The following is a 24232-nucleotide window of genomic DNA, read 5'->3' on the forward strand; positions in this document are numbered from 1 at the left end:
GCTCCCCTTACACTAGTCTGAGGTCAAAATTTGCCTTCAAAGGAAACCCTTCTCTAGCACCAAAAGGGGATTCCCCCTCCCCAGGCAATTGCTAATTTTAAAAAGGGAGAAGAAAATACAGTTACATCACTTCTTCTTGCCGGATAAAATCTAGGTAATTATTAATCCCATTCCAAGTTAGAGGCATTTGCATTATTTAAAAAGTACTATGTTAAATCAAAGAGGCATCTAATAGGATTAATTTGTTACTGAAGCAAAATGTTGAGATTATTGGCTTGGTTCAATATACAGTATGGTGGGCATTCCAATTTCTAAAGTACATTTCCCATCTACTTTTCAATAATATACCTCTGATATAATTCCGGTATAACTTTTTTTTCTGTAACAACCACAATAAAAAGCCCTAAACTTTAGCATTTATGCCCAACACTTCTAATTTTCTCAGTAGTTCTCTGAGCAGATTAAAGAATTTCTTAAAACTTTAAAACCAGAAAGACAAGAACAACTCAAAACAAGAAAATACACTGATAAGCAAACTGGAATTATGTAACACAGTCCAGTCTAATGCAGATGCTTAACATTAAAACAAAAACCAAAGTATGTAAATATCTGAAAGAACATCTTAAATTGATCAAATCTGTTTATTAGTTTAAGAAGATATTTCACTGACTGAACAAAAAATGACCTTAATTAGAAAAAGGACCAAGCTATCACATGCTTTTTTTCCTTTGTAACATTGTTTTATGAACAGCTGGTGAAATCCCAGTGGAACGTAGGAAACTCAGAGTTTAATCCTGAAGCCATAAGCCACCATGGACTTGTGGTATCTTGAGAGGTGAGAATAAATGGGAATATCCACAACAACTGGTTGTTGTGGAACTTTCTGCAGAAGTTTCTTCCGGTCTTCACCATGGCAATACCTCTCTGTTTTCTCCAGAAATAGGGTATCTTCAAGGGCACCACTATATAGTTCAATTTGGTCAGCATGCTAATGAAGGGAAATCAAAGAATTATTTTATATCCATGTAGAAAGGGCCTTCCAATAATGACATGATTAACATTATATTGATTTGCAATAAAATATTTATATATGTAAACTCTATTAATTTTACAACCATTTCAATCAGATGAGTTGCTGGGTGGTGAACAACGAGGCAGGTAAAACAGAAACCAAACCATTAAATAGATCATTATTATTACTACTAATCATAATTCAGTACTCATATTATAAATCCATGAGTTGAGAAAAATTACAGTGGATTAATCTGAGTGGGCGTATGTACCCTGGAGACCTAATTTGAGAAAGCTTAATTTCAAAAGCTTCCTTGAAGCATGTGATGCTCCCAATGAATCCCCCCATAGTCAAACTTCTAAGTATCATTCATTGCTAAAAGGTTCACTGATGTCCATGGCTGTGTACTCTTCAAAGGGCCTCCTTTTTTTGTTGTTGCTGTAACTTCAAGTCAGTGTTGACTCCTGGCAACTGCCTGGAGTAGCCCCTGCAATTTTCTTGGCAAAATTTCAGAAGTGGTTTGCCATTGCCTACTTCCTAGGGCTGAGAGAGAGTGACTGGCCCAAGGTCACCCAGCTGGTTTTGTGCAGGACTAAGTCTCCTGGTTTCTAGCCTGGTGCCTTAACCATTACACCAACTGGCTCTCTAGTCCCAGGTTAATCACTGTTGCCCTTCCATAAACCTCTTCCAGATTCTCTGAATTAAAATGTGGTGCCCAGAACAGGGACAGTACTCAAAGTGTATCTCACCATATCAAAGTATATGTGCATACATGTCCCTTTCATGAAAGATGGTAAAGAGCCTAACATGTTTGCCTTGGACATCAGGCTGAACATGATTCACTTCCTTTTTAATAGAAGAAAGAATGAGCTGTTAATTTCAATAGGATTCAGTAGTTACTTTGTAAGTATTTATTGCATTTTTAAAATGAAGCCCCTGTTGCTCTGCATAAAGAAATAATTGTTTCCCAGGCTTCCTACCTGCAAATGTAATGCTCGGTACTTCATGTCTTGTTTCCAAGGCATCACATATAGTTTTGGAATCATCCCATGTTTGCACGAAAATCTTGGTAAATGACAGTGAATAAACCTGGGAATACAATAAGCAAGTAATGAGGCAAATAAATAAATAAATAAGCTGATGTTTTAAAACTTCTTCAAACACACAGAGAAAAACACAACAATCCCCATTCTCTCCCATTCTCCACTACTACTGAGAGTGCAAATTGTGCCTATTAATTAAGTCCTATTTATAATATAAAAGGATTGATACATGATTTAGTTTTAAAACCAGTATGATTACGTTAGTAGCGTCAGGACTGGAAGTGGTGTCTGCAAGGGAGGTCAAAGAGGCAAACAGCCTTTTCATCGTGATCAAAACCCTGTCCTTTTGTACATGGATGAAGTGTCAACACACATACAAAAAGCGCAGAGCTTGGATTGCAATACCGCATCTGCCATCATGTTTCTTTTCAGCCCCCCTCTCCCTAAGACGCCCTGACCGGAAACTCACTTTGGGCCAATCCCTTTTTCAGTCACCTCGCCTACTGCAGTTCTTGGGAGGATAAAATTTGGATAGAGAAAGCTAACCGCAACACTGCTTTCAAATCCTTGGAGAAAAAGTGAAATATAACCTTTGTGGTACCCACTGGTTCCTAGCATCTGAGGACCCAATATCAGTTAGGTCGGAACGCAAGTCACAGTTTCAGTTCAGATAATATTCTATATTAGTACTTTCAAGCCCTCCAGGGTATTATGGAAATAATAATGGTGGTGGTCCTAGCTGCTGTCAGAATAATGCCCTAATCAAACACTTTTGCCCCAATCAAACGTTTTTGCTGTTTGGATGTTTTTCCAATTTAAACCACAGCAAATTTCAAATTTTTCAGGCATGGATTGGCTAAGAAAGGTATCATACAACACTGAAGGAGAAATTTGCACTTGATTTGCAACAATGGATCAATGAGAAAATGGAAAAGCCACGATCACATTACACATATTTTAAACAGTCAGAAGACAGAGCAAGCTCTAATTTATAGTCTTTTGTTTTGCCCCAAACACTGAAAATTAAGTTCAAGGAAATTTTTTACCATATTAAAGAGAAAGACGTTGAAAGACTTCATTACCTATTATTCTTCAAAGATAAAAAAGTGCAAGGTACATATGAGAACATGTTAGTGTTTTATCCCACTAGCCTAATTTTCAGTAACACAGAATAATAATTAAAGATAAAAATTGCTCTTATGGATTCTAAAGGTGTGGGAGATAAACTATACCTTATGGTATTTCATAAAGAATCCCCCCCCCAATATACTGTATTTTCTATGGTAAAGAGCTCTGGAAAGTGGGCAATTTATGCTGGAAATGGAATATGGAAACAACTGTTGGTTTTGTTCTTTCCTAGCTTACAAGCTGCTTTTAACTCTAGAAAAACATTTATCTTGCAAAAATGGGACTGATAGAAAATAAAATAAAATACCGTCAAATATGGTCAAATGAGGAAATAAAAGAAAAAAAAGCAACTGGCACAAGGTTGCTTTTCAGTGGAGAAGAACCCGAACCGCTTTTCAATTCCATGCTGCTGTAACTTGATGTTCATGCGGTAGGCCCTAAAGGCCCATGTACTGCATTCAGCTGATGATGTGCATGCGCAAACAAGCATACTCTAGCGGATTCATGAGTTCAGATAAAACTTCATTATGTTTATTGGAGAATCAGGAGAAGGATCAATAATTTACATACATGCATGGAAATAATCTTTGCAAGTCAATGAAACTTTGTCTTGATGTGTACCAAGGTCCCTGAAGAAATGTATTATGATGATTAATATTGGACAGGATGCTACGCGCTGGGCAGACTGAAATCGAAATCTGTATGTTTATTAAATCATCTTATTAGAACATGAACATGCAATTACATGAGCATTCTCACATTGTTCAGAAAAAAAAAGACAATAGCACAACCATCAAAAGCGTTTCATTTGTTTTCAGTATTTCTAAAGTACTCTCCTGTTTACATCCTCCAAGAGGATTACTGAACAAAGAATTGGCTTTTTTGGCAGGCTCAGTGCATTCTTAATCATTTACTTCAACGTCTTCCATTTCTAAAACGGCTTGCTGTGTTTGTTTCTTTTATTTGCACAATAAGCTGCAATTGAAAAGCAAACATAATAAACCACTTAAGGAAAAAATGGACATTAAAGTCCATGTAGTCCTGATTGGTGCTTGAGGAATCCAAGGCTGGAGTTAAAATCTCTGGAAGAAACATTAACAATCTCAGATATGCAGATGATACCACTTTGATGGCTGAAAGCGAAGAGGAACTGAGGAGCCTTATGATGAAGGTGAAAGAAGAAAGTGCAAAAGCTGGCTTGCAGCTAAACCTCAAAAAAACCAAGATTATGGCAACCAGCTTGATTGATAACTGGCAAATAGAGGGAGAAAATGTAGAAGCAGTGAAAGACTTTGTATTTCTAGGTGCGAAGATTACTGCAGATGCTGACTGCAGTCAGGAAATCAGAAGATGCTTAATCCTTGGGAGAAGAGCAATGACCAATCTCGATAAAATAGTTAAGAGCAGAGACATCACACTGACAACAAAGGCCCACATAGTTAAAGCAATGGTGTTCCCCGTAGTAACATATGGCTGCGAGAGCTGGACCATAAGGAAGGCTGAGAGAAGGAAGATAGATGCTTTTGAACTGTGGTGTTGGAGGAAAATTCTGAGAGTGCCTTGGACTGCAAGAAGATCAAACCAGTCCATCCTCCAGGAAATAAAGCCAGACTGCTCACTTGAGGGAATGATATTAAAGGCAAAACTGAAATACTTTGGCCACCTAATGAGAAGACAGGACAGCCTGGAGAAGATGTTGATGCTAGGAAGAGTGGAAGGCAAAAGGAAGAGGGGCTGACCAAGGGCAAGATGGATGGATGATATTCTAGAGGTGATGGACTTGTCCCTGGGGGAGCTGGGGGTGTTGACGACCGACAGGAAGCTCTGGCGTGGGCTGGTCCATGAAGTCACGAAGAGTCGGAAGCGACTAAACGAATAAACAACAACAAGTCCTGATTGGTAGCCACTGGAAAAGATCTGTTTTTTTTTCATCCCCCCCCCAAATCTCTCTCCAGATTGAAGTTTCTCTTACCCTCTTAGTTCTGTATTGATCCCCTTGGAAATCACATTGGGTTTAAACCCCTCAGGGGGTTGAGTTTTGGGCTTGCTCATACTACAGGAACTGCTGCACTCTGCTGTTGGTAACTTATCAAGAAAACTGGCACCTGCATCAAGACAGGGATTATGATGCATCAACCATTGTTAGGCTGATGACACAAATTATAATAAGAAATGCCCTCTCAATAGACATATGGCTAAAATGTAATTAAATCAAAATAAAGATCTGACCGTTCCCTTGATGTGTTGATGAGGAAGCAGATGCTTATGTACTTTGATGCAGGTGGATAACACAAAGAATACTATGCTTGTCTGAGAGAAGAATATGGAGATGGGATCAAGATCACTGGAGTCTTTGAAAACCTAGATTATCAGAAGAAACAGGTCAAGATAGCAGGCAGTGGTTCTTAGTCTTGGGAGAGATCAAACTGACTCAACAGGACTTTTACTCTAAGGTTATCATACACAATCCTGCTTCCACTTTACAGTTGTGTAGGTCCATTGGTAACTTGTAAGCAGTTAGTAAGCTTCATTACTAAAGAGGGGCTTAACCTGGGTCTTTACCATGATGTCTTACTGGTCTCTTTCTGCCACCCGCATTCTTATGAGCAACCTAAATTTACTGCAACCTTTTAGGAATGTAGGGCAGTAACATATAATTTTACTCATGATAGGAACTGACATTGCTACACGAGTACTGATGGTAGAGATTATGTATCTAAGGCCATCAGAGACTATGTGTTTTGGGAGGGCAGATCTGCTGCACTTTCTGTAGTAGTTGCTAAAATATATACCAACTGGTAAGTTATTTCTTCCCCAAAAGCTTCACAAATCAGGAACAAATACATACACGAAGGGAAAAAATGGATGTGTGATGAATACCGATCAATCCCACAGGAAGAGGCCTCTAACTTTCACCTACTTTATCAATATTTTAAAAAAACCTTTTAAACATCAGAGCAATAACTAAAATGGATCACATCATTCTAAGGCAGTGTGGTTCCTTTCTGAGTATAAAGGAAGCATTTACTTTTATGTTTCTAAGAACTCCCGTCATAATGAAAGGACCACACGGTAATAAAGGACGACTAGTGAAGTTGAGGAAAATATAACTTTGATATAGCAGTTCAGTGGTCAGGTGCTTTTGATCGACAAAAGTGCAGAAACTTTTCTGCTCAGGGCCATCTCCTATTTTCACAATAAAATTACCGAAACTCACTCTGCAAGTTTGAACTGAGAATTTAACACACAGATCTAAATAACTGAAGGCTGCTGCTGCTCTTCAAGGATTTAACTACACAGTGCTGAAGTTTGACATATTGACAGAATAACCCAAGCAACACACCGTTTATTTCATTCTGCCACCTCTTTCATTTTCTTAAAGACCAACTGGAAATCCCTAAAAAATGTTGGGGAAATTGAATGAACACAACAAATTAAAAGCCAGCAATTTTTATTTATTTTATACTTTACAAATGAAAATTAAACTAGATTTGCAATTTCGACTCTAATCTCATGAAAACTTTTACAAATATGATACATAAGTATCATGATTCAGATGTGTTGCTTGATTTCTTAACTTTTCTGTTCCTTTAAGATTATTGTAATTAATAGGGATGACAATTGAGTTCAAATCTTATAGCTAGCTCCCATGTTCAGAATTATTAACTTCAAAACGAAATGAAACTGAGAGATGTTTTGTTCCCATTTATGTTGGCTGGATTCCGACTGAGGTATTCTTCAGATCTCTGATATCAATGAGTCTAAGTCACAAGTAACTTAAGGTTCACTGACTTAAGTGGTCTACTCCTAGTTCAACTAATTTTATGCAGGACTATGTTAGCCCAAAACTCAGGCATAAGAAGCAGAAAACAAACTGTAAAAGAGAATGGTGTGTCTTAAATATTGCAAGTTTATATGATTTTCTCAGAACTAATGGTCAACATAAGCTGAAATTGAAGTTCTCTAGGCATGCAACATGTAGTATGCTGAATACCCATCTGGCTCGTGGGTCAAAATGTCTTCCCAGATTCATCATGAAAACAACGATCATGTGAAAAGGCTTCCATACCAGAGTATATGTCAGAATGATACTTGTTTCATATTACTATTACTTAAATGAAATAGTGGTTCCATGCAGTTATATTAAGTTTCATATACAAGTTTTACTCTGGAATGAGAGCACTGTTTTTTTCTAATGTTAAAGTAACCTTGAGATGAAAGCATGTGCATCAGGTGTTAAGGGTCTACTGAAGTTATGAAATAAAGGAAGATGTACAACATTCGTGATTTGAAGCAAACTGAAAACTCAAGCATCAACAGTGAGAAATAAAATGGCCCTTTTCAGCATACAACTGATTGACATAATAGGCACTATTGCAACTTATGAAAAGGTATAATAATAATATGCAACTGCAAATTAATATATATATATATATATATATATACATCACAAAGATTTTGATCCCTCAAGTATCAAGTACATCAAACGATATCTATATCATGACTGTTATCTATTTCAATTGCATCTTCTGTATCCAGTTTTATTTCCCCATGTCCTTCTTGCAAGTCATCCAGAGAAGCCAGGGCTTCATTTGTGTCACTTGCAAAAGTCTCTCGGGAGGCATCATCATATTCTTGAAGATTAAGTCCTTTAATAGCTTGCTTCATCTTTTTCCCCAGCACTTGAAATCTTCTCTTCTTTGCAGCGCATTTGTTCTCATACTCCTTTTGATTTTCAATATAGAAGATTTCCTTTAAAGAGAATGTTAATACCTCATGAAGTGATAAAGAATAATAGACAAAGGCAGCTTTCACAAAACACCAGCTGCCTTAGCCAACTTTTACAGATAAACTGTGAGTGCATGACAAAGAAATCCCCAAAGCCTTTTTTTAAAAAAAAGCCATTATTTTTTCAAATATTGTTACAGAATTATTTTAAAATTTATTATTCTGCTCTCTAGAGTTGAAGGAATGCCCTGTTGTAAATTAATTGCCACCTCTCCATTTACAATATTGATAAAGGAAGTTTCTGAAAATTGAGAGGTATGTTTTGGATTGCCAATCTACTGAAAAATGGGGGGGGGGGCAAAAAATCAGGAAAATAAGCCAGTTTATTGTAGATATGAAATATGCTATGAGGATAAATTTTGCTTTGAAATACAGCCGGACAGATACTCAGAGGCACGAACACCTTTCTGGGCTCTAAGAACTAGTTTTGGGAACATAGAAGGCTGTCCAGGTTGTTGGTCTGCCCGTGCTGTATTTCCAAAACACATCCCGGCATAGAGACCCTACATTAGAATCCTCCCCTTGGTCTTTAACCTTGGAGGAGACAGACACTAAGCAATAAAGGGGACTGGCCCATGTTCTCAGCTCTCTTCTTTCCACTCTTGGAATTCCATGCATTCTGAAGGCTGTATATGCTTTTCTTCATTATACATTAAAAAATATGCTCTACGAAGCAGCCTTACAGAGGACAAAACTGTATACTGAGTCATTGTATGAAAAGAATAGCCATTCATCCCAGTGTGAAATAAAGAAAAGCACTAGGGAGAGTTCCCACCCTCAATTCCATACATCTTTCAGATAGAGTTGGACAGGATCCAAATATAGAACACAACAATGGGGTGGTAGTCCTTTAATTATTTAGCTGACTTACTACAACAGAAGCCTCATGCCTTTAATAAGAGAATTATCACTGCTAGTTTGACAGCTTGGATTATTGCATCATTATATTATTGAGAGTAACAATTTTATTTGTAGGCAGTTGTCTGCAGAGTAAAGAATTTAATGATTAGGGAATGCTAATTTTGCATGTACAACCTTCTTTTTTGTCAGTTCTTTTTTGCATGGTTGCAGCTATATGAGAAGGGGTTGAACCTGAAGTTTCTTAAGAGTAACCACTGCAACACTAAGAAAATTAAGAATGAAAGCTTGGGCTATCCAGTATGGAAACAGCTTCTTGCAGTTTGGTCTAGTGGTTAAGGCAACGGGCTAGAAATCAGAAGACAGAGTTCTAGTCCCCCGTTAGGCATGATGCCGGCTGGGTGACCTTGGGCCAGTCACTCTCTCTCAGCCCAACTCACCTCACAGGGTTGTTGTTGTGGGGAAAATAGGAGGAGGAAGGAGTATGAGGTATGTTCGCCACCTTGAGTTATTTATAAAAATATTAAAGGCAGAATGGAAAAATAAAATTAAATATATAAAGGAAAGTGAGAAAGTAAAGCCAGAATATTATATTTAAAAAGCATTTTTTAAAAGTTATGCAAAACTATGCTGTGTATTGGAATGTATAAAATAACTTGATTTACCTTAATTTGTTCACTGGTTATGCAAGGTGTACGTTTCAGCAAGTTTAAATAAACTCCACCTGGTGTTCTTCTTCTAGAACCATCCTGAATGATGAAAAAAGAAACCGTTTAAAAGCAGCAAGTGTAAAACATGTCAATTGTGTTGTTGCTTGGAAACCTGAAATGTCATCTGACATACAGAGAGAACAGGAAATGAAAATATTAGTTACTTGTAAAAATATCAACAGGGCTTTATACAATTATTGAAAGATTACCTGTGCAATCCGAAAAACATTGTTTGAAGGGTCAAGTGTTTCAAGAAATAAAGCAGCAAGTCAGTTGAGATTATGATATCTACCATATTTTGTTTCTTCTGAGGTTTTCTGGCAACATAGTGATATGTTACAACGCAATTTATTTCTCTAGCCTTCCAAAATTTGTGAAAACAGTACTTGTGAATTATTTTTTAAAAGAGCTGGTAAGCAAAACTACAAATTATATTGTTATTTGTTAGTCCTAGTATTTTGGACAGAGAAAAAGTAACCTTAGAAACCAAAAAGGCAGCCTTTTCCCCCTTTGGCTTCCTCTTCCATTGTGCAGACTTCCTTCAAACAGCCCTCCCAACTCTGGTTTCTGTAGAAGCCTTTATAGCTGTGAGTGAGATTTTGAATGAGAAATTATCCACACGTCCCTTTTTGGGGTCGGGCTGAAACCCCAACCCAAAAGGGAAATACACAGATAGCAATTCTCCTTCCTGAAATTCCATCAGATGTTTATGTCTGAGATGTGACCAATTTTGAGATTCTGGTGATGTTACAAGCAATAAACTGCCACCTCTCCAAGCATGCAGACTAAGTGGAGAACATGGAGAAAAAAATCTAATGATATTAAGAAAAAGTTAAAAGAACCAGAAACGAGAAATGAAGCAAATGAGAAATCAATTCTAACATTAGTCACTCAAGACAAAACAAGATATAAAGAGCTACCGGCTTGCCAAGCAGCTCTGGAAAAGATCCAAGGTCATGCAGGTAGAGGAAAAAAATGCCTTACCAATTTTCCTTATTTGGAGCATAAACAGGAGAAAAGCATAAAAAGAAGAAAAGCTGCAGGAGGGATAAGAAAGAATGGCTGGAACGGAAAGGCGCTGAAGCTCAAGAAGCGGCAGACCAAAAGAACTCCAGGACTCTTTACAGCATCGTTAAGGAACTGACTGGAATGAGAAGGAGCATCAGTGTCCTGATCAAGGATAAGTACGGGAAGCTTCTGGTCACTCAGAAAGAGCAAAACAGAAGGTGGGTCGAATACTTCCAGGAAACCCTCAACCAGCCAGGCCCAACCAGTATACATATGTAATTTTAATGAAGAGAATGATCAACAAGAGCTCCAGGTGAACACTGGTGAGATTACTATTAAAGAAGTCAAAACTGCGATCAGAAGCCTTAAAAACAACAACGCAGCTGGCTTGGACGAGATATCTGCAGAGATCCTAAAGTATGGCGGTCAGGCCATGGCGGAAGAGCTGACAAAGCTGTTTAATAAGTGTTGGTGAAGTGGTGTAGTCCCGGGAGATTGGTGAAGAGGTGCCACTGTTAAAGTCCCCAAGAAAGGTAACATCTCTGAATGTACCAACTGGCAGGGCATTACCCTTCTCTCAGTGCCTGTGAAGGCATTTTGTGCAGTTCTCCTTAGGCGGCTGTGAAGTGCCATTGATCAACGCCTGAAAGAAGAACAAGCTGGATTCCCTTGTGGTAGGTCCTGCAGTGAGCAAATCTTTATCTTGAGGAATATCATAGAACAGCGCCTCGAGTATCGGCTATCAACTTCAATTTTAAAAAAGCTTTTGATAGTGTCCACTGTGAGTCCCTTTGGCAGATCCTACATCTGTATGGTGTACCAGCAGTCTTCGTTACCATCTTTAAGAATTTGTACCAACGATCAAGCTGCTGTGTTAAGACTGAGAATGGTCATATGGACTTTTCTGAGATTACCACTGGGGTTAGACAAGGTTGTATCTTGTCCCCACTCCTCTACCTTGTGGCCCTCGATTATGTCATGTGGCGAGCTGGAGCATGCAGTGGGACAGGCATCCACTGGACTGACCAAAGTCACCTTGGTGACTTGGATTTCACCGATATAGCCTTGCTTGAGGAAGATGAGTCGAAATTACAACATGCCACGACTGTTTTGGATGGCGAGGCAAACAAAGTCAGCCTCAGGATAAGTGCCGAGAAATTGAAGATCATGCACGTGAGCTCCATGACCCCAGTACGTGGAATTGTACTTGGACTGCAGCAGTTAGAGGAAGTAGAGAGGTTCACCTATCTAGGTAGTGTGATCACCCGGAATGGAGATGCAGAGGCAGATGTTAAGTGCCACATTGGGAAGGTGATAGCCGTATTTCAGAAGATGAACAAGTTCTGGTCTTCGCCATCCATATCGCTGAAGATTAAACTCCATATGTTCACTTCTATTGTGATCCTGACAGTTACTTATGCCAGTGAGCCTTGGAAGGCATCAGCAAGTATCAACAAGAGGCTTGACATCTTCCAACAGAGATTCCTCTGTCAAATCTTAAAGATCCGATATTTTGACCACATCACCTACAAGGAGGTGCTCCGAAGGAGTGGCTCATGTAAACTTCATAACATCATCACATGTAGAAGACTCCAACTGGCATAATTATAAATATCCTATCTTTCACATGGAGAACCGGATCCCTAAAGTGGTAATGAGTTGGACCCCCCCGATGCTAAACGACAACAAGAACCCCCTTGAATAACATGGCGAAGAACACTGATACAAGACCTGAAGGCATTGAATATCACATGGGAGGAGGCCAAAGCACTCGCCCAAGACCGAAAGAGTTGGAGAAACCTTACTGCCTGATATGCCATGTAGCACTGATCCGGAACAAGAGGGAGAGAGGAACATAAACACACTCCAGCAGATGTCAAAGTAAAATGCCTTCAGGAGCTGTTTCAATTAGACTGTGCTGATTGGATTGACACAGTCTTTTGGGTGCTTTCAAGATATAATTTTGAGGATCAGCTTATCCAGGGGTGGCACATTTTTCATGGCATTTTGGTTAAAAATTATCCACAGATATGTTTATATGCGAGTATATATGTTATATCATTAAACTGAATCCCCAGATGTCTGCATGAAGTCATTCCATCTTTGAGAACTTTTTTCCTTGACATCTTATTCTGATTTATTAATGGACCCAAGTTAAATGAAGCCTCCAGCAACAATTTTATCACCTATAACTTAGGTATGTAAAATACAAGGTTTATCTTTAGTTGGGCCATAAATCTTTATCCAAGTCATCCAGTAGTCTCCATTTTTAACCACTGTAATTATAAATATCCTTCAGAGCCCAAAATCTTTTGTTCAAGAACAAAATTAGAAGATAATTTAATCAAAAATTTAGGATAGTGCAGCCCCTATAGTGCTAAGACATCCAGAATCTTTTGAAAAATAGGTCCATCACAAGTGATTTTCATGAAAGGATGTCAGGCCTCAGATAATATTAGATTTTTAGCAGACAAGTTAGCTGCTTTCGTTGACATATATGACACATCTCGTTTGGATTCATTAGATACAAAGAAAGGTGTATGGTACAAATCAAGTTTTTGGTGCAAGTGATGAAGAATTTCTCATAGGTTTTATTTTCTGAATAAAAATGCACTATTCCAATTCTTCTGCTTATGTAAATACAAATTGGACTACTTTTCCTATTTTTCCTGGAATTAAAATACACATGGTGTCATGTTCATCGTTTCAATGTTCTGATTACATCGTAACGTTTCGCATGTCACTTTCCTGATCCGTGTTTGCTAAGTGGAGATTTCCAGCCGTGCCAGGCTGTAATCTCCTTACTGTAACTGTGGAATGTATGTTTGGGTTATTGGCTGTGTTCAAGGTTACTTTCTCAGGCCGATGTGGGTGACGGTTGCTAACATCTGGGAGGGGGTGGTTGCTAAGTGGGAGCGAGGGCGGGACCGGGTTTGAAACGAGGGTTTTTAGTTTGTATTTGGCGTGCTGTTGCTCATTCTCAGCTTTCTTTGTATTTGCACACTATTCTTTCAATAAATCAGTTTTCATTAAAAACCTGCTTGTGAGGCTGAGTCTGTCAGAATAGGCAACCATTACACGTGGAAGATGTCAAGGATGCCCTTTTTCTCCAATAATAATTAATTTGGTGCTGGAACTCCCAATGTGTATAATAAATCACAGAGGTGATATCCAGGAATTGTGTGGAATCTGAACTGGAATTCAAATTGTTACTATATGCAGATAGTATTTTGGGATTTTTTAATGATTATCAGAGATCTTTATTTAAATTTTATGAAATGGTATAGTTATATTGGAAATATTCTGGGAATACAGTAACCTGGAATGTCTAATATTACAGCATTGGCAATAAAGTACTAACAACGTAGGTAAAGATTTAGAGTTTATTTTCCAGAATCTACCAGGGAGCTATAATTCCTAAAAAGGTATCCTGCTTTGTGGATATAAATATTTTAAAATGTATCAACCAGATTAAAGAGATCGAAGAAAATACCCCTAAATCTATGGGGTAGAATAAATGTGATGAAAATGAATATTGCTTCAAGACTGATAACTATTTTGAGAGAAATATCAGTACTGGTTTCACTGAAATATTTCAAACATTGACAAGTTAATAATTACATTTTTATGGAAGGAAATAATACCTAGGATTTCTCTTTCAGAGCTACTGCTTTTACATGATGAAGGTAGTTTTAACTTTCCTGATTTAATTTTAATTAAGTATGTGTGTTTACTTCAATAACATATTGGTATGGAAAAGACATTGATTAATCACCACTGTAAGTTTAACTAGAGTGTTACTGCTTGGTATCTTTAACTCCTGGCAAGGTCTGGGTTCTAATATAGCAGGAATGTGGTTATTCTTTTTCAACACTGAAGATAATTAAACACATTTGGGTCCCACTGGGAAGAAAATTAAAATAAATTCCAGCTCTCATGAGAAATTGATGCTGTGGACTAATCCTTATTTTACAACAGCTGGAAAGATTTTGGAGGAGAGGGAGAATTTGGCTGAAAATGGGGTTAATACCTTAAATCAGGTAATAAGTAACAACACTTTCAATACTTTTGAAGCCTCATGAAAAGAATCCTAATACAGCTTAATACTACGAAGTCTGTAATCATTTTACTGGGCATATATATTTGAGGAGCTAAAATATTTCATCAACTAATCTGTCAGATAATGGTCAAATACTGTAAAACATTAACTTAATCATCTAGAAATCATCTACATTTTACACTTAACATCTAACAATTATTATTTAAAATTATAACAAATGATAGCTTAATTTGTTCTGTAAGTTTTAATGATTCATTGAATAGGACTTCTGTTTGACTTTTATTAATCTACAATTACATTTAAAAGAAAATAAAATCAGGAATAAAAGAAACTATTTACAGACCAGAATCCTTTTTCCAATAAGAACTGTACTGTAAGTATGCAACAAACTAATTCATTACCCATCATCAGTATCTAGGCTCATTTGACCATAGTAAAAGAACTGCTGGTCAACTAACAATCTTTGACTAAATCAAATGACTAATCTGTAACCCTAACAGGAACCAACAATGCAATTTAATTGAGACAGGATTGACATGAATATATTGTGCTTTTACAGCAAGGTAGAGTTGCCAAGAGAAAGTATCTGATAGGGATACAGCTAATCTGATAGGGATAATGCCTGTGGATATGAAAGGAGGAACTTAGTAGGTAAAACGGCTGCTGAAGTGGATCTGCCTGGTTGGTAGCAACAAAGGTATGAATTGGCTGGTGATGGGTAATGGAATCAGGCTGGACAAAAGCGAGAGTAACAATAGTAACAAGGACAGCAAGCAGGAAAAATATAGGGAAGGAAATACCCTCTTGTCTCATTTAGTATTAGTTAGGCTGCAATCCTAACAAGCTACGTGACAAATTATTTCTTACCATGATTAAAAGACCTCCATTTTGCTCCACTTCAGCTGTTTCCATCAGTAGTTCAATAGATTTCTTTTTCCCAATGATTTTCACTATCCGTGCAATTAGATCCTTCTTTGGTTCTTGAAGCCTGAAAGAAAAGTGTATGAAAACTGGCAATTTTGTATTTGCTAACTAATTTGAGTGACAATATTTTCAAAAACAAACCTAATATTACAAGCTCTAGTAATGTTTGGCATATTTGGGATCAAGCAGTTTCCCTTCTGCAGTCATAATTACACTGACATGGATAGGTGTGTATATGCATGTTGTCTATGGCAGAGAAAGATTTGGAACAGTCACCCATTTAGCACTCTGGGTAACGTAGAATGGACTTTAAAGTTGTTTATCATTCTAAATAATAGCTTTTCTTTAAGATCAAAGAATGCTTTAATAAGACACTATTCAAAACCAGAATATGTTTATCTTCTACAAGCTTTCTGTTATCCTGAAATACAGTTCTTGCTGAAAATCTAGCCATCTCTTAAATAAAAGATCAAAATTTTACCGGAAGGCAATTTCATCTGCCACTTTTTCTTCAGGATCATCTTCCGTAATTTCATACCTCCCTTTATAATTCATTTCTTGACTTGGATCCAATCTCTCCTTTATGGGCATTTCTTGTCTTGGACCCAATTTCTCCTTTATGGGCCTTTTCCGTTTCCAGAGACCTTGTCTATTCACCTCTTCCTCCTCTTCTTTTGATAAAGTCTTTTTATCATCCTGCATATATTCATCCAATTCTTTGTCTAATGTCTTAACTACTTCCGATTCAGATTTTTTCATCAGCTGTTTTGCTAACAAGTAGTTGTAGGTCTCTGATGCTCGACTTCTGTCAAGGCTGCCATCCATCCATAAAATCCCAAGTTCCTTTGCCATATCATCTTGATTCTGTTTCTGCAGAACTTCACCCCATATATTGTTGATCTTTTTAGCCCCCAGTGGGATTTGTTTGTGAGGATTTGGAGCAAATTGGAAAAGCTCTGGTTTGAGGGGAGGATGGTTCGAACATTTCTGCCGCTTTCGCTTCCATAGACCATTATCTTCATCAGAATCTGAAAAGCTTTCATCAGTTGAATCCACACTTTTCACTGTCCGATAAGGAACACTTGTTGCAGAATGTGCAATGCTGCTTGGGGCGGATTTTGCTGGATTACTGCTATCATGTTGCTTCTGAAATATAAATGTACATATTTATATATATATGAAAACACCTGTTCTATTTTTAACTTTTTCACGCACCCTACATAGCATTCTGAGGGGACGCGGTGGCGCTGCGGGTTAAACCGCTGCGCTGCTGAGCTTGCCGATCGGAAGGTCAGCGGTTCGAATCCGTGCGACGGGGTGAGCTCCCATTGCTAGTCCCAGCTCCTGCTCACCTAGCAGTTCGAAAACATGCAAATGTGAGTAGATCAATAGGTACCGCTTCGGCGGGAAGGTAACGGCGTTCCGTGTCGTCATGCCGGCCACATGACCACGGACGGAACTACGGACGCCGGCTCTAACGGCTTAGAAATGGAGATGAGCACCGCCCCCTAGAGTCGGACACGACTGGACTTTACGTCGAGGGAAACCTTTACCTTTACCTTACATAGCATTCTATAGAAAAATTGCTGGAATTTTAATAGGGATTAATTAGAAATACATAGTTTGCAGAAATACATATTGAGGGAGAACATTAAGATAATCCCCACTATGCATACACAATCAAATGAGAACTTGGGCAGAGTGAACACAACATCAGGTGCAAGAGAGAATTTAACAGAGTACTCTGGACCTGGTCATAGGTAATCAGTGTATAAGAATATTCTGTATTGCATTATCACAATAATCTTTTTTTAAGGTCCAATGCTTAATGGACATTGTAGTCCAATATATTTGGAGTGTGCCATGTTTGGGAGGCTGATTGATGAGATGGAAGAATATATAACTCATACAGTTGATGAGATCAGTTGATGAACTTTGAGAGAAAAAGGATACCTGAGTCCCTTTAACTGGATTTAATAGGAAATCTGTAACTAAATGCACATAAATCACAGCAGTCATCTATTGTGATGCACTTGGATCTCACACACACAAACACAAATTCTCCTCATCCCTGAAGAACTCTCTGTTCTATAAAGACACAGCTCAAAATAGTGTTTGCTAGATAGTTAAGATTTTATTTTAAAAATCATAAAAAAGTAGAGCTGCTTGCTTATTTGAATTTAATTTCAGATTTCTTTACAAATGATAATTTTAAAAAGGTATACTGCAATTGTCTCAAGAATTATAAAGTTGTTTGTAAAATTAAATATATTACTTTTCAGGTTTATCCACCACACTGAAAATATATAGACACTTATATGTCTTAGTAACCATAAAATGATAAAGAATGAATGGTAGAATGATATTCAGCTTTGTCATATGTGAGTCATCAAAACAGCTGCTTACATGTTATCAGTAGGGTGAGGATTTCTATGACATATTTCTTCTGGAACCTTTATTCGAATTTATAAGTAAGTTAAAACATGTTTTAGAGTAATCTGGTGAGAATTAGATGCTTTTTATTTTGCCTGAAAAGTCATATTTTGACTTTTTAAAGCTGCTATGTCATATTTCTGATTAATTTTGTAACGAACGTCTTATTTTGGTCATTGGCAACCCTCCTGATAAGCCAGCAAGTTTGAGCCAGCAAAGAAAGTGAGAATTTGCCTGTTTTTTTTTTTTCTTTTTCTTATGAGCTCCCCAACTCAGGGATGTGTGTGTGTGTGTGTGTGTGTGTGAGAGAGAGAGAGAGAGAGGTGGGAACAAAGGCTTCTTCCCTGACCAGGCCTGAAAAAAAAAGTGAGAATTTGCCTGTTTGGTTTTCTTTTTCATATTTGCTCCCCAACTCAGGTGTGTTTTCAACTGCCTAAAAGTAGATGTTCAGCAAGTGTGAACTTACGGTGTCTTGTTCAAGAATCTGGAGAGCAGATTTTCAGTAGCGATGGTGATATTTTGTTCTGTAAGGTTAAGGTATCGGCCCAAAAGCGTTTTAATATTCAACAACATTGTGACACCGCGAAACACAAGAGTTGTTTAGCAAGATTTACCTTCACTGAGAACAGGCAACGTTTCCTTTTCGAGAGAGCTGCTTCTTCAACTGCAGGTTCATCAAATACCCAGTCAGAATTTTGTAAGGATCTCTATACAATGATGGTTACTTCAAATATTCCCTTAAGGAAATTAGGTAGTGGTAGCCTCAGGCACTTTTTGGAGAAGTACACCAGTCACCCGATTCAAAATGAATCAACTGTAAGGAAAAGTTACATCTCTGCCTGCTATGAAGATGTGTGAGGAAAGATAAGATCTGCTGTTGACAACAATAAGATATGGGTTTCAACAGATGCAACAAATGATGTAAATGGAAGATATGTAGCCAATGTTATTGGCACTCTGAAATGGGACCAGCCTGGTGAAGTATTTCTTCTAACATGTGAAACTCTACAAAAAGTAAACAATTCCACTATTGCTATGCTCTTTGACAATTCTATGAAACTACTCTGGCTGGATGGTATAAAAAGGGGAAATATCCTTCTCTTTGTAACAGATGCTGCTCCATACATGGAGCCAAGAGACTTAAACTTCTTTATCCAAAAATGATCCATATCACATGCCTTGCACATGGTTTACACAGAGTGGCCGAAGAGATTCGAAGCAACTACCCTGATGTAGATAAGATAATTTCGAATAGGAAAAAAATGTTCATTAAAGCTCCACTTTGAGTACAAAAGTTCCAAGAAGTTGTTCCTACTTTGGCTCTCCCTCCACAACCTGTCGTGACACGTTGGGGGACTTGGCTGGATGCGGCTATGTATTATTCACAAATTATGCTTCCTTGCAGCAGATAGTTAAAGAATTTGACTGTTGTGAATCTTCCTCCATCCAGCTTGTGCAAGATTCCTTTTCTGAAACCTTGGCTGGAAACTTAGCACACATAGGATCTAACTTCAGTGGATTATCAAGAGCAATCACCCACTTTGAAACTGTAGGAGTGGGACTTAGTGATGCACTGAACATTGTAAAACGAGCTGAGAGTGATTTAAAGCAAGCAAAGGGGAAAGTGGCTGAAAAGATTAGTGATAAACTGAAAAGAGTGCTGCAATCTAATCTGGGTTCTTCAACACTTTGCAAAATAAGTAACGTTCTAAATGGACTCAAAGCAAAATTTGAAGACTTCGAGCCAGAATTTTCTCCAGATGAGTTTGCTTTTTTTTTCAGATTTGTTCCTATAACCTCTTGTGATGTCGAGCAGAGTTTCTCCAGATACAAGAACATACTGGTGGACAACAGAAGGAGTTTTGAGTTTGATAACCTCAAGATGCACGTGGTCATCCAATGCAATTCTGCTGTTAATGAAAACTAAACCAGGGATGACCATTTTACTCTCAAAATGTTCATTTGATTCCTTCAGTACTAGCACTTCTGCACTGGAAGTGAAGAATAAACCTGTGTGTGTGTGTGTGTGTGTGTGTGTGTCTGTGTAAGCACAGATTTTTAAAAATTGGGTGCTAATTTCAGAAAAATTATAAAGTCATATTTTTGCTTTAAAAGTCATATTTTTGGTTTAATTGGTCATATTTAAATGGTTTTAAGGCGATAAATGCTTGCATATTTCTAAACATTTTGAGTCATAGAAATCCTTGCCCTAGTCATCAGAAACATTACACATAAAGATACTATATTTTCACCATACAGTGCAGTAAGAGTTAGGTCAGTGTCTCCCAAGCATGCATCTATCACATTGTTCAATTATAATACCTTGCTGGCTGATAATTTTAGAAATTGTCTAAATTATTGTCCAACACATCTGGAGAGCAGCCAATTGGGAAGAGAAGACTAGTTTATACACCTAATTTTATAGTAGCCTTTTCCTTGTTATACTGTAGCAACAGAAGACTGTTTTCAGAACATTTTAGCCATATTATTAAATATTTAAGTTCTCTGCAATTAAAGGATATTTGATAGTGTAAGGTGTTCTAGGCACATCTTAACAGTTCTTGAATCTGATTACCACTGTAAGTTGCAGCAGTCCACTCATATTTTATAGAAAATGCCAAAAGTCAAACACTATTTTTTGCCATGCCAATTTTTAGGCTACTTCTGCATTTAAAAGCAAATCTTAGCAAAAGTATATGGAGATTCACACCAACCCTATGAACTTGTTCCCACTTACTTTTAAGAAACCTCCATTAAACTGAACGGGACTTACCTCTAAGTAGATATTGGACTGCACTGTAAAAAGCTGGTGTAACATGTAAGACCAAGCAATATGAACATGTATGATTCAGCCAACTATTCTGCTTGGGGCATGATGTTTTTCCTAACAGGCACCAGAACAAAAGTTCACTAACTCTTCTCAATACACACACACAAATAAAGATCATTCTGATCAGCTAATAGCAATTCATACTTGTCATAGGCAATCATCCATGCACTCGTCATATGGATATACAGTACGCTGACATACAGGGCCTATTGACCTGACTTTCTATTTAAAACAGTACAATGTAGCTATTATGGCTAATATTTACATTGCTACTAATAGTTCTTAAGTAGGCATCAAGCACATTCTGCTTAGAACTAGTTCTACCTTCAAAACTGAGGACATTTTATGAAGAAAATAAAATTACTGGAATTCACAGAAGATTCCAGTGTCTTTCTGGTGTGTTGGGCACAAGTTTCTTTGCTATTATACAAAAAGGTAAATTATATCATCTGCTACTGAAAACTGAAATTCTATGATGCAATCTAGACCTCATGTCTTCTGCATGAAAAGTTTAATTGGACAGACAAACCTGAATGGTCTTGAACAGCTTTCTGACAGGGAATCATGGGAGTTGTAGTCCCAACTTATTTGGATGCAGATTTCCATGAAACCGTGAAGTAATAGGCCCAGGAAACCATGGCTTCTGAAGGAAAGCTATAGGTCATTGTATGCCCCCTTCAATGGGGAAGTGGCTTCAGAACCCCACAGAAATCAGAAACCTAAATTTTGGTGCATGGCAGTGACATCTGCACAGAGGGTCAAAAAGGCAAGATGGCAGAAGTGCTACTGGCATCACAATGCAAGCCCCACCCCTTTTATACATGCACCAACATAAGCCACAGATACAAAAGGGGTGGGCCTTGCACTGCAATGCTGCTTCCTGCCCTTTTTGATCCCTCCCCTGTGCAGATGCTGTTGAGTACTGCAGAAACATTGCTACTCCTCTTCTGAAGGCCAATTCACCTTTAGAAAATCTGGACAGGTTTATATTTCTACCACCAAATATAAGGAAATATAGGTACTCTTTTGTTTCACTTTTCTAGAATTAATTTATTCTTTTTTCCTTCAAAAAGGATCATTGAACATTTTAAAATGGAAAAAAGCAAAAAATAAAGCCACACAAAGTAAATAAACAAGAGATTTAAAACCACTGTAAGATTAAGTAAGTTAAGTACAAATTATCAGAAAAATACTACATCTTTAAATATGTCATTTTAAATGAGATATAATTAAAATTAAGATGAAGTATGAGTATCAATGACTAATCAGCACAATATGAAATAAAAGTTAAACTAAAAAAATTATAGTCTTACCTAGTTAGTAAGAAATATATCCTTATTTAACAAATCATCTTCTACTTAAATGTTAAAACTTTTATGTTTAGAGAAACTCAAATTTTGGATGTGATATAAGCCCGTAAGTAGAACTATTGTCCAAAAAAGGGTTTCAGTGATAAATTATGTGTCAGGTTTATTTTTCAAATACGGGGTTATTTTAGACATCAAGGCATACTCCCACAAATTAATTTATCATTCATCTATTGAAGGAATTGTATACACTTTCCAGTGCAAAGCACAGAGTATCCTAGCAGCTGTTCACATGTACAAAGCTAGTTTAGTATACTTTGTTGAATAATGGGGTTAGTATTATTTAATAGAAAGATGGCAGATTGGAAAAGGAATTCAACTTCTAGAATTTGCTTCACTCTATTATGAATCATTTGCCCAAATTGTGAGCTTTGCCACCAAAAATGGAAGAATGATCCAACCTGACCAAGAGCTTTTAGAAAATGAATTATCGATTTGAGTAATCAATACTGGAGTTATGTATCATCGGCAAAACATCTTATAGTAGTAAGTTTCTTCTAGAGTTACTTTAGTTTATTTATTCAACAGTTGTTAGAGACTCTCAATCTGAACAATGTACATAAACAATTGAAACAATGAGTTAAGTAGGCTACTAAGGCTGCAGGTGTGCTGCAACTGGTGCACACAGTATGCCCGGTGTATATTTCTGCATTTATTTTATTTGAGCCAGCAGTGTTTTAACCATTATATGTAAAATAAAAAAAGAATTATGCTTCAGTGTTATTTCACTTTTACTTTATATAGCCTCACTAACAGTCCATCTAAATAATGTCCTTTATCCTGAGAAAACTAATTAAGCAGCCCACAAGGTTAGAAAATTAATTTTGCTGATTCTATATAGCTTATGTCTCCTGATATAATGGGTCCAAGCTGGACACCTGTGGGAACACTTTTTAAGGGAATGAATCTAAACTATCACATACCACTGTCTATTCTTTTTTCCACATTTAATGGGCTAAAGTTAGCATGGCTTTAAACACAAAAGGTCAAATTTAAAGTTCCCGTCTCTTTAGAAGCATCTTTGGACATCTTAGTGCAGGCTGAGTCACCTTGCTGTTCAAAGTACCCCCCCCCCACATCCCTGCTTTATACTGTCATAAAAACAGCATAATCAGTAGATAGCTGAATGTGGAATAAAAATAAGTGAAATTAAGTCCTATTTCCATAATGAAGCAGGCCAGGAGGCCTTGGAGCAAATCTGACTCTCACAAAAATGAGCCCTGCTCTCACAGACTGTTTTCAGAAAAATATCCAAATTTGCCAGAAGAGATGTCATGTCTGGGATGAAAGCAAAAGAGCTTGGAATCCCATACAGCAGAAATAAATTCATTTTCCTAGTATGAATATTTAGATGACCCAAACTACAGCAGCTATGTACAACTTGAAAGGTGTGCAGAAGTACAAAACACTTGTAGAAAAATGGGGGAATCGCATCTTCCTCCTCAAAACAGATCCTGAAACAGGGTCTGCTGGCTGCAAAGTACTCTGTACTATTACTGGCCCCAAATATCCAGCCAATCATCCAATTAATTATCTCTGAAATCTTATGACTCAGTATTAGGCTCAGCTAAAATAATACATTCTTCTGAACACTGAAGAGTCGCTTACAAGGCAGGACTTCGGGGCTGCAGAGACAGGAGAAGCCACTGCACTAAGAAATAGCAACAACTTTTGCTTGCCGGGCCACCGGATCCTACACAGGTTCAAGCGGGAAAAAAGCCTAATTCACTCCAATGGGATGGTGCCGAAATAAGCACGGACAGACTTGGATTGCAAGCTTCCTCCCAAGATGCTACCCTCACCATCCTGCACGTTGCAAAGCTCGCCGGTTATCCTCTGTGGAAGAAAACACCGGCTGACCTCCTGGGCCTTCAGCTCAGCAAGAAGGCAGCCCACAGGAAGAGCTGATAAGGGTGGGCCATACCTGCAGGGGACTCCTGGAAACAGCCAAGGCCGGCATTTCACAGTCCGACTCCGTAATCTCTCCATCTTCCATGTCCTGCTCCATTCCTCGAACATCCGACGCCATCTTCCCTCTCTCAATCAGAACAAGAGCCGCGAAGGGACGAGT

The 24232-nt window shown here is 37.8% G+C and overlaps 2 protein-coding genes across 2 annotated transcripts; both read right to left on the reverse strand.

Moving 5' to 3' along the window:
* Positions 1-223: 223 nt before the first annotated feature.
* Positions 224-5352, reverse strand: SPMIP10 (sperm microtubule inner protein 10). The gene is made up of 3 exons (XM_063295275.1): positions 5156-5352; positions 1993-2101; positions 224-988 (listed from the first exon to the last, which is right to left on the reverse strand). The coding sequence occupies exons 1-3, from the start codon at positions 5314-5316 to the stop codon at positions 782-784; spliced, it is 477 nt and encodes a 158-aa protein (XP_063151345.1). The 5' UTR covers positions 5317-5352; the 3' UTR covers positions 224-781.
* Positions 5353-6617: 1265 nt separating this feature from the next.
* Positions 6618-24232, reverse strand: LOC134491486 (phosphorylated adapter RNA export protein-like). Its single transcript, XM_063295274.1, has 5 exons — positions 24086-24232; positions 16013-16677; positions 15475-15595; positions 9495-9578; positions 6618-7935 (listed from the first exon to the last, which is right to left on the reverse strand). The coding sequence occupies exons 1-5, from the start codon at positions 24188-24190 to the stop codon at positions 7666-7668; spliced, it is 1245 nt and encodes a 414-aa protein (XP_063151344.1). The 5' UTR covers positions 24191-24232; the 3' UTR covers positions 6618-7665.

The sequence above is a fragment of the Candoia aspera genome, chromosome 2, assembly GCF_035149785.1.
Source record: "Candoia aspera isolate rCanAsp1 chromosome 2, rCanAsp1.hap2, whole genome shotgun sequence".
NCBI lineage: Eukaryota > Metazoa > Chordata > Lepidosauria > Squamata > Boidae > Candoia > Candoia aspera.

What these genes read in the sequence shown, in the direction of transcription:
- SPMIP10 (XM_063295275.1), bottom strand. Translation starts at nt 5,316, where the DNA reads ATGCATCATAATCCCTGTCTTGATGCAGGTGCCAGTTTTCTTGATAAG. An exon ending in ATCAATACAGAACTAAGAGG is followed by an intron (nt 2,102 to 5,155) that starts GTAAGAGAAACT and finishes TTGTATTCCCAG; the next exon opens with GTTTATTCACTGTCATTTAC. An exon ending in ACCGAGCATTACATTTGCAG is followed by an intron (nt 989 to 1,992) that starts GTAGGAAGCCTG and finishes TCCCTTCATTAG; the next exon opens with CATGCTGACCAAATTGAACT.
- LOC134491486 (XM_063295274.1), bottom strand. Translation starts at nt 24,190, where the DNA reads ATGGCGTCGGATGTTCGAGGAATGGAGCAGGACATGGAAGATGGAGAG. An exon ending in TTTCCAGGAGTCCCCTGCAG is followed by an intron (nt 16,678 to 24,085) that starts GTATGGCCCACC and finishes TTTATATTTCAG; the next exon opens with AAGCAACATGATAGCAGTAA. An exon ending in GCAGATGAAATTGCCTTCCG is followed by an intron (nt 15,596 to 16,012) that starts GTAAAATTTTGA and finishes CTTTTCTTTCAG; the next exon opens with GCTTCAAGAACCAAAGAAGG.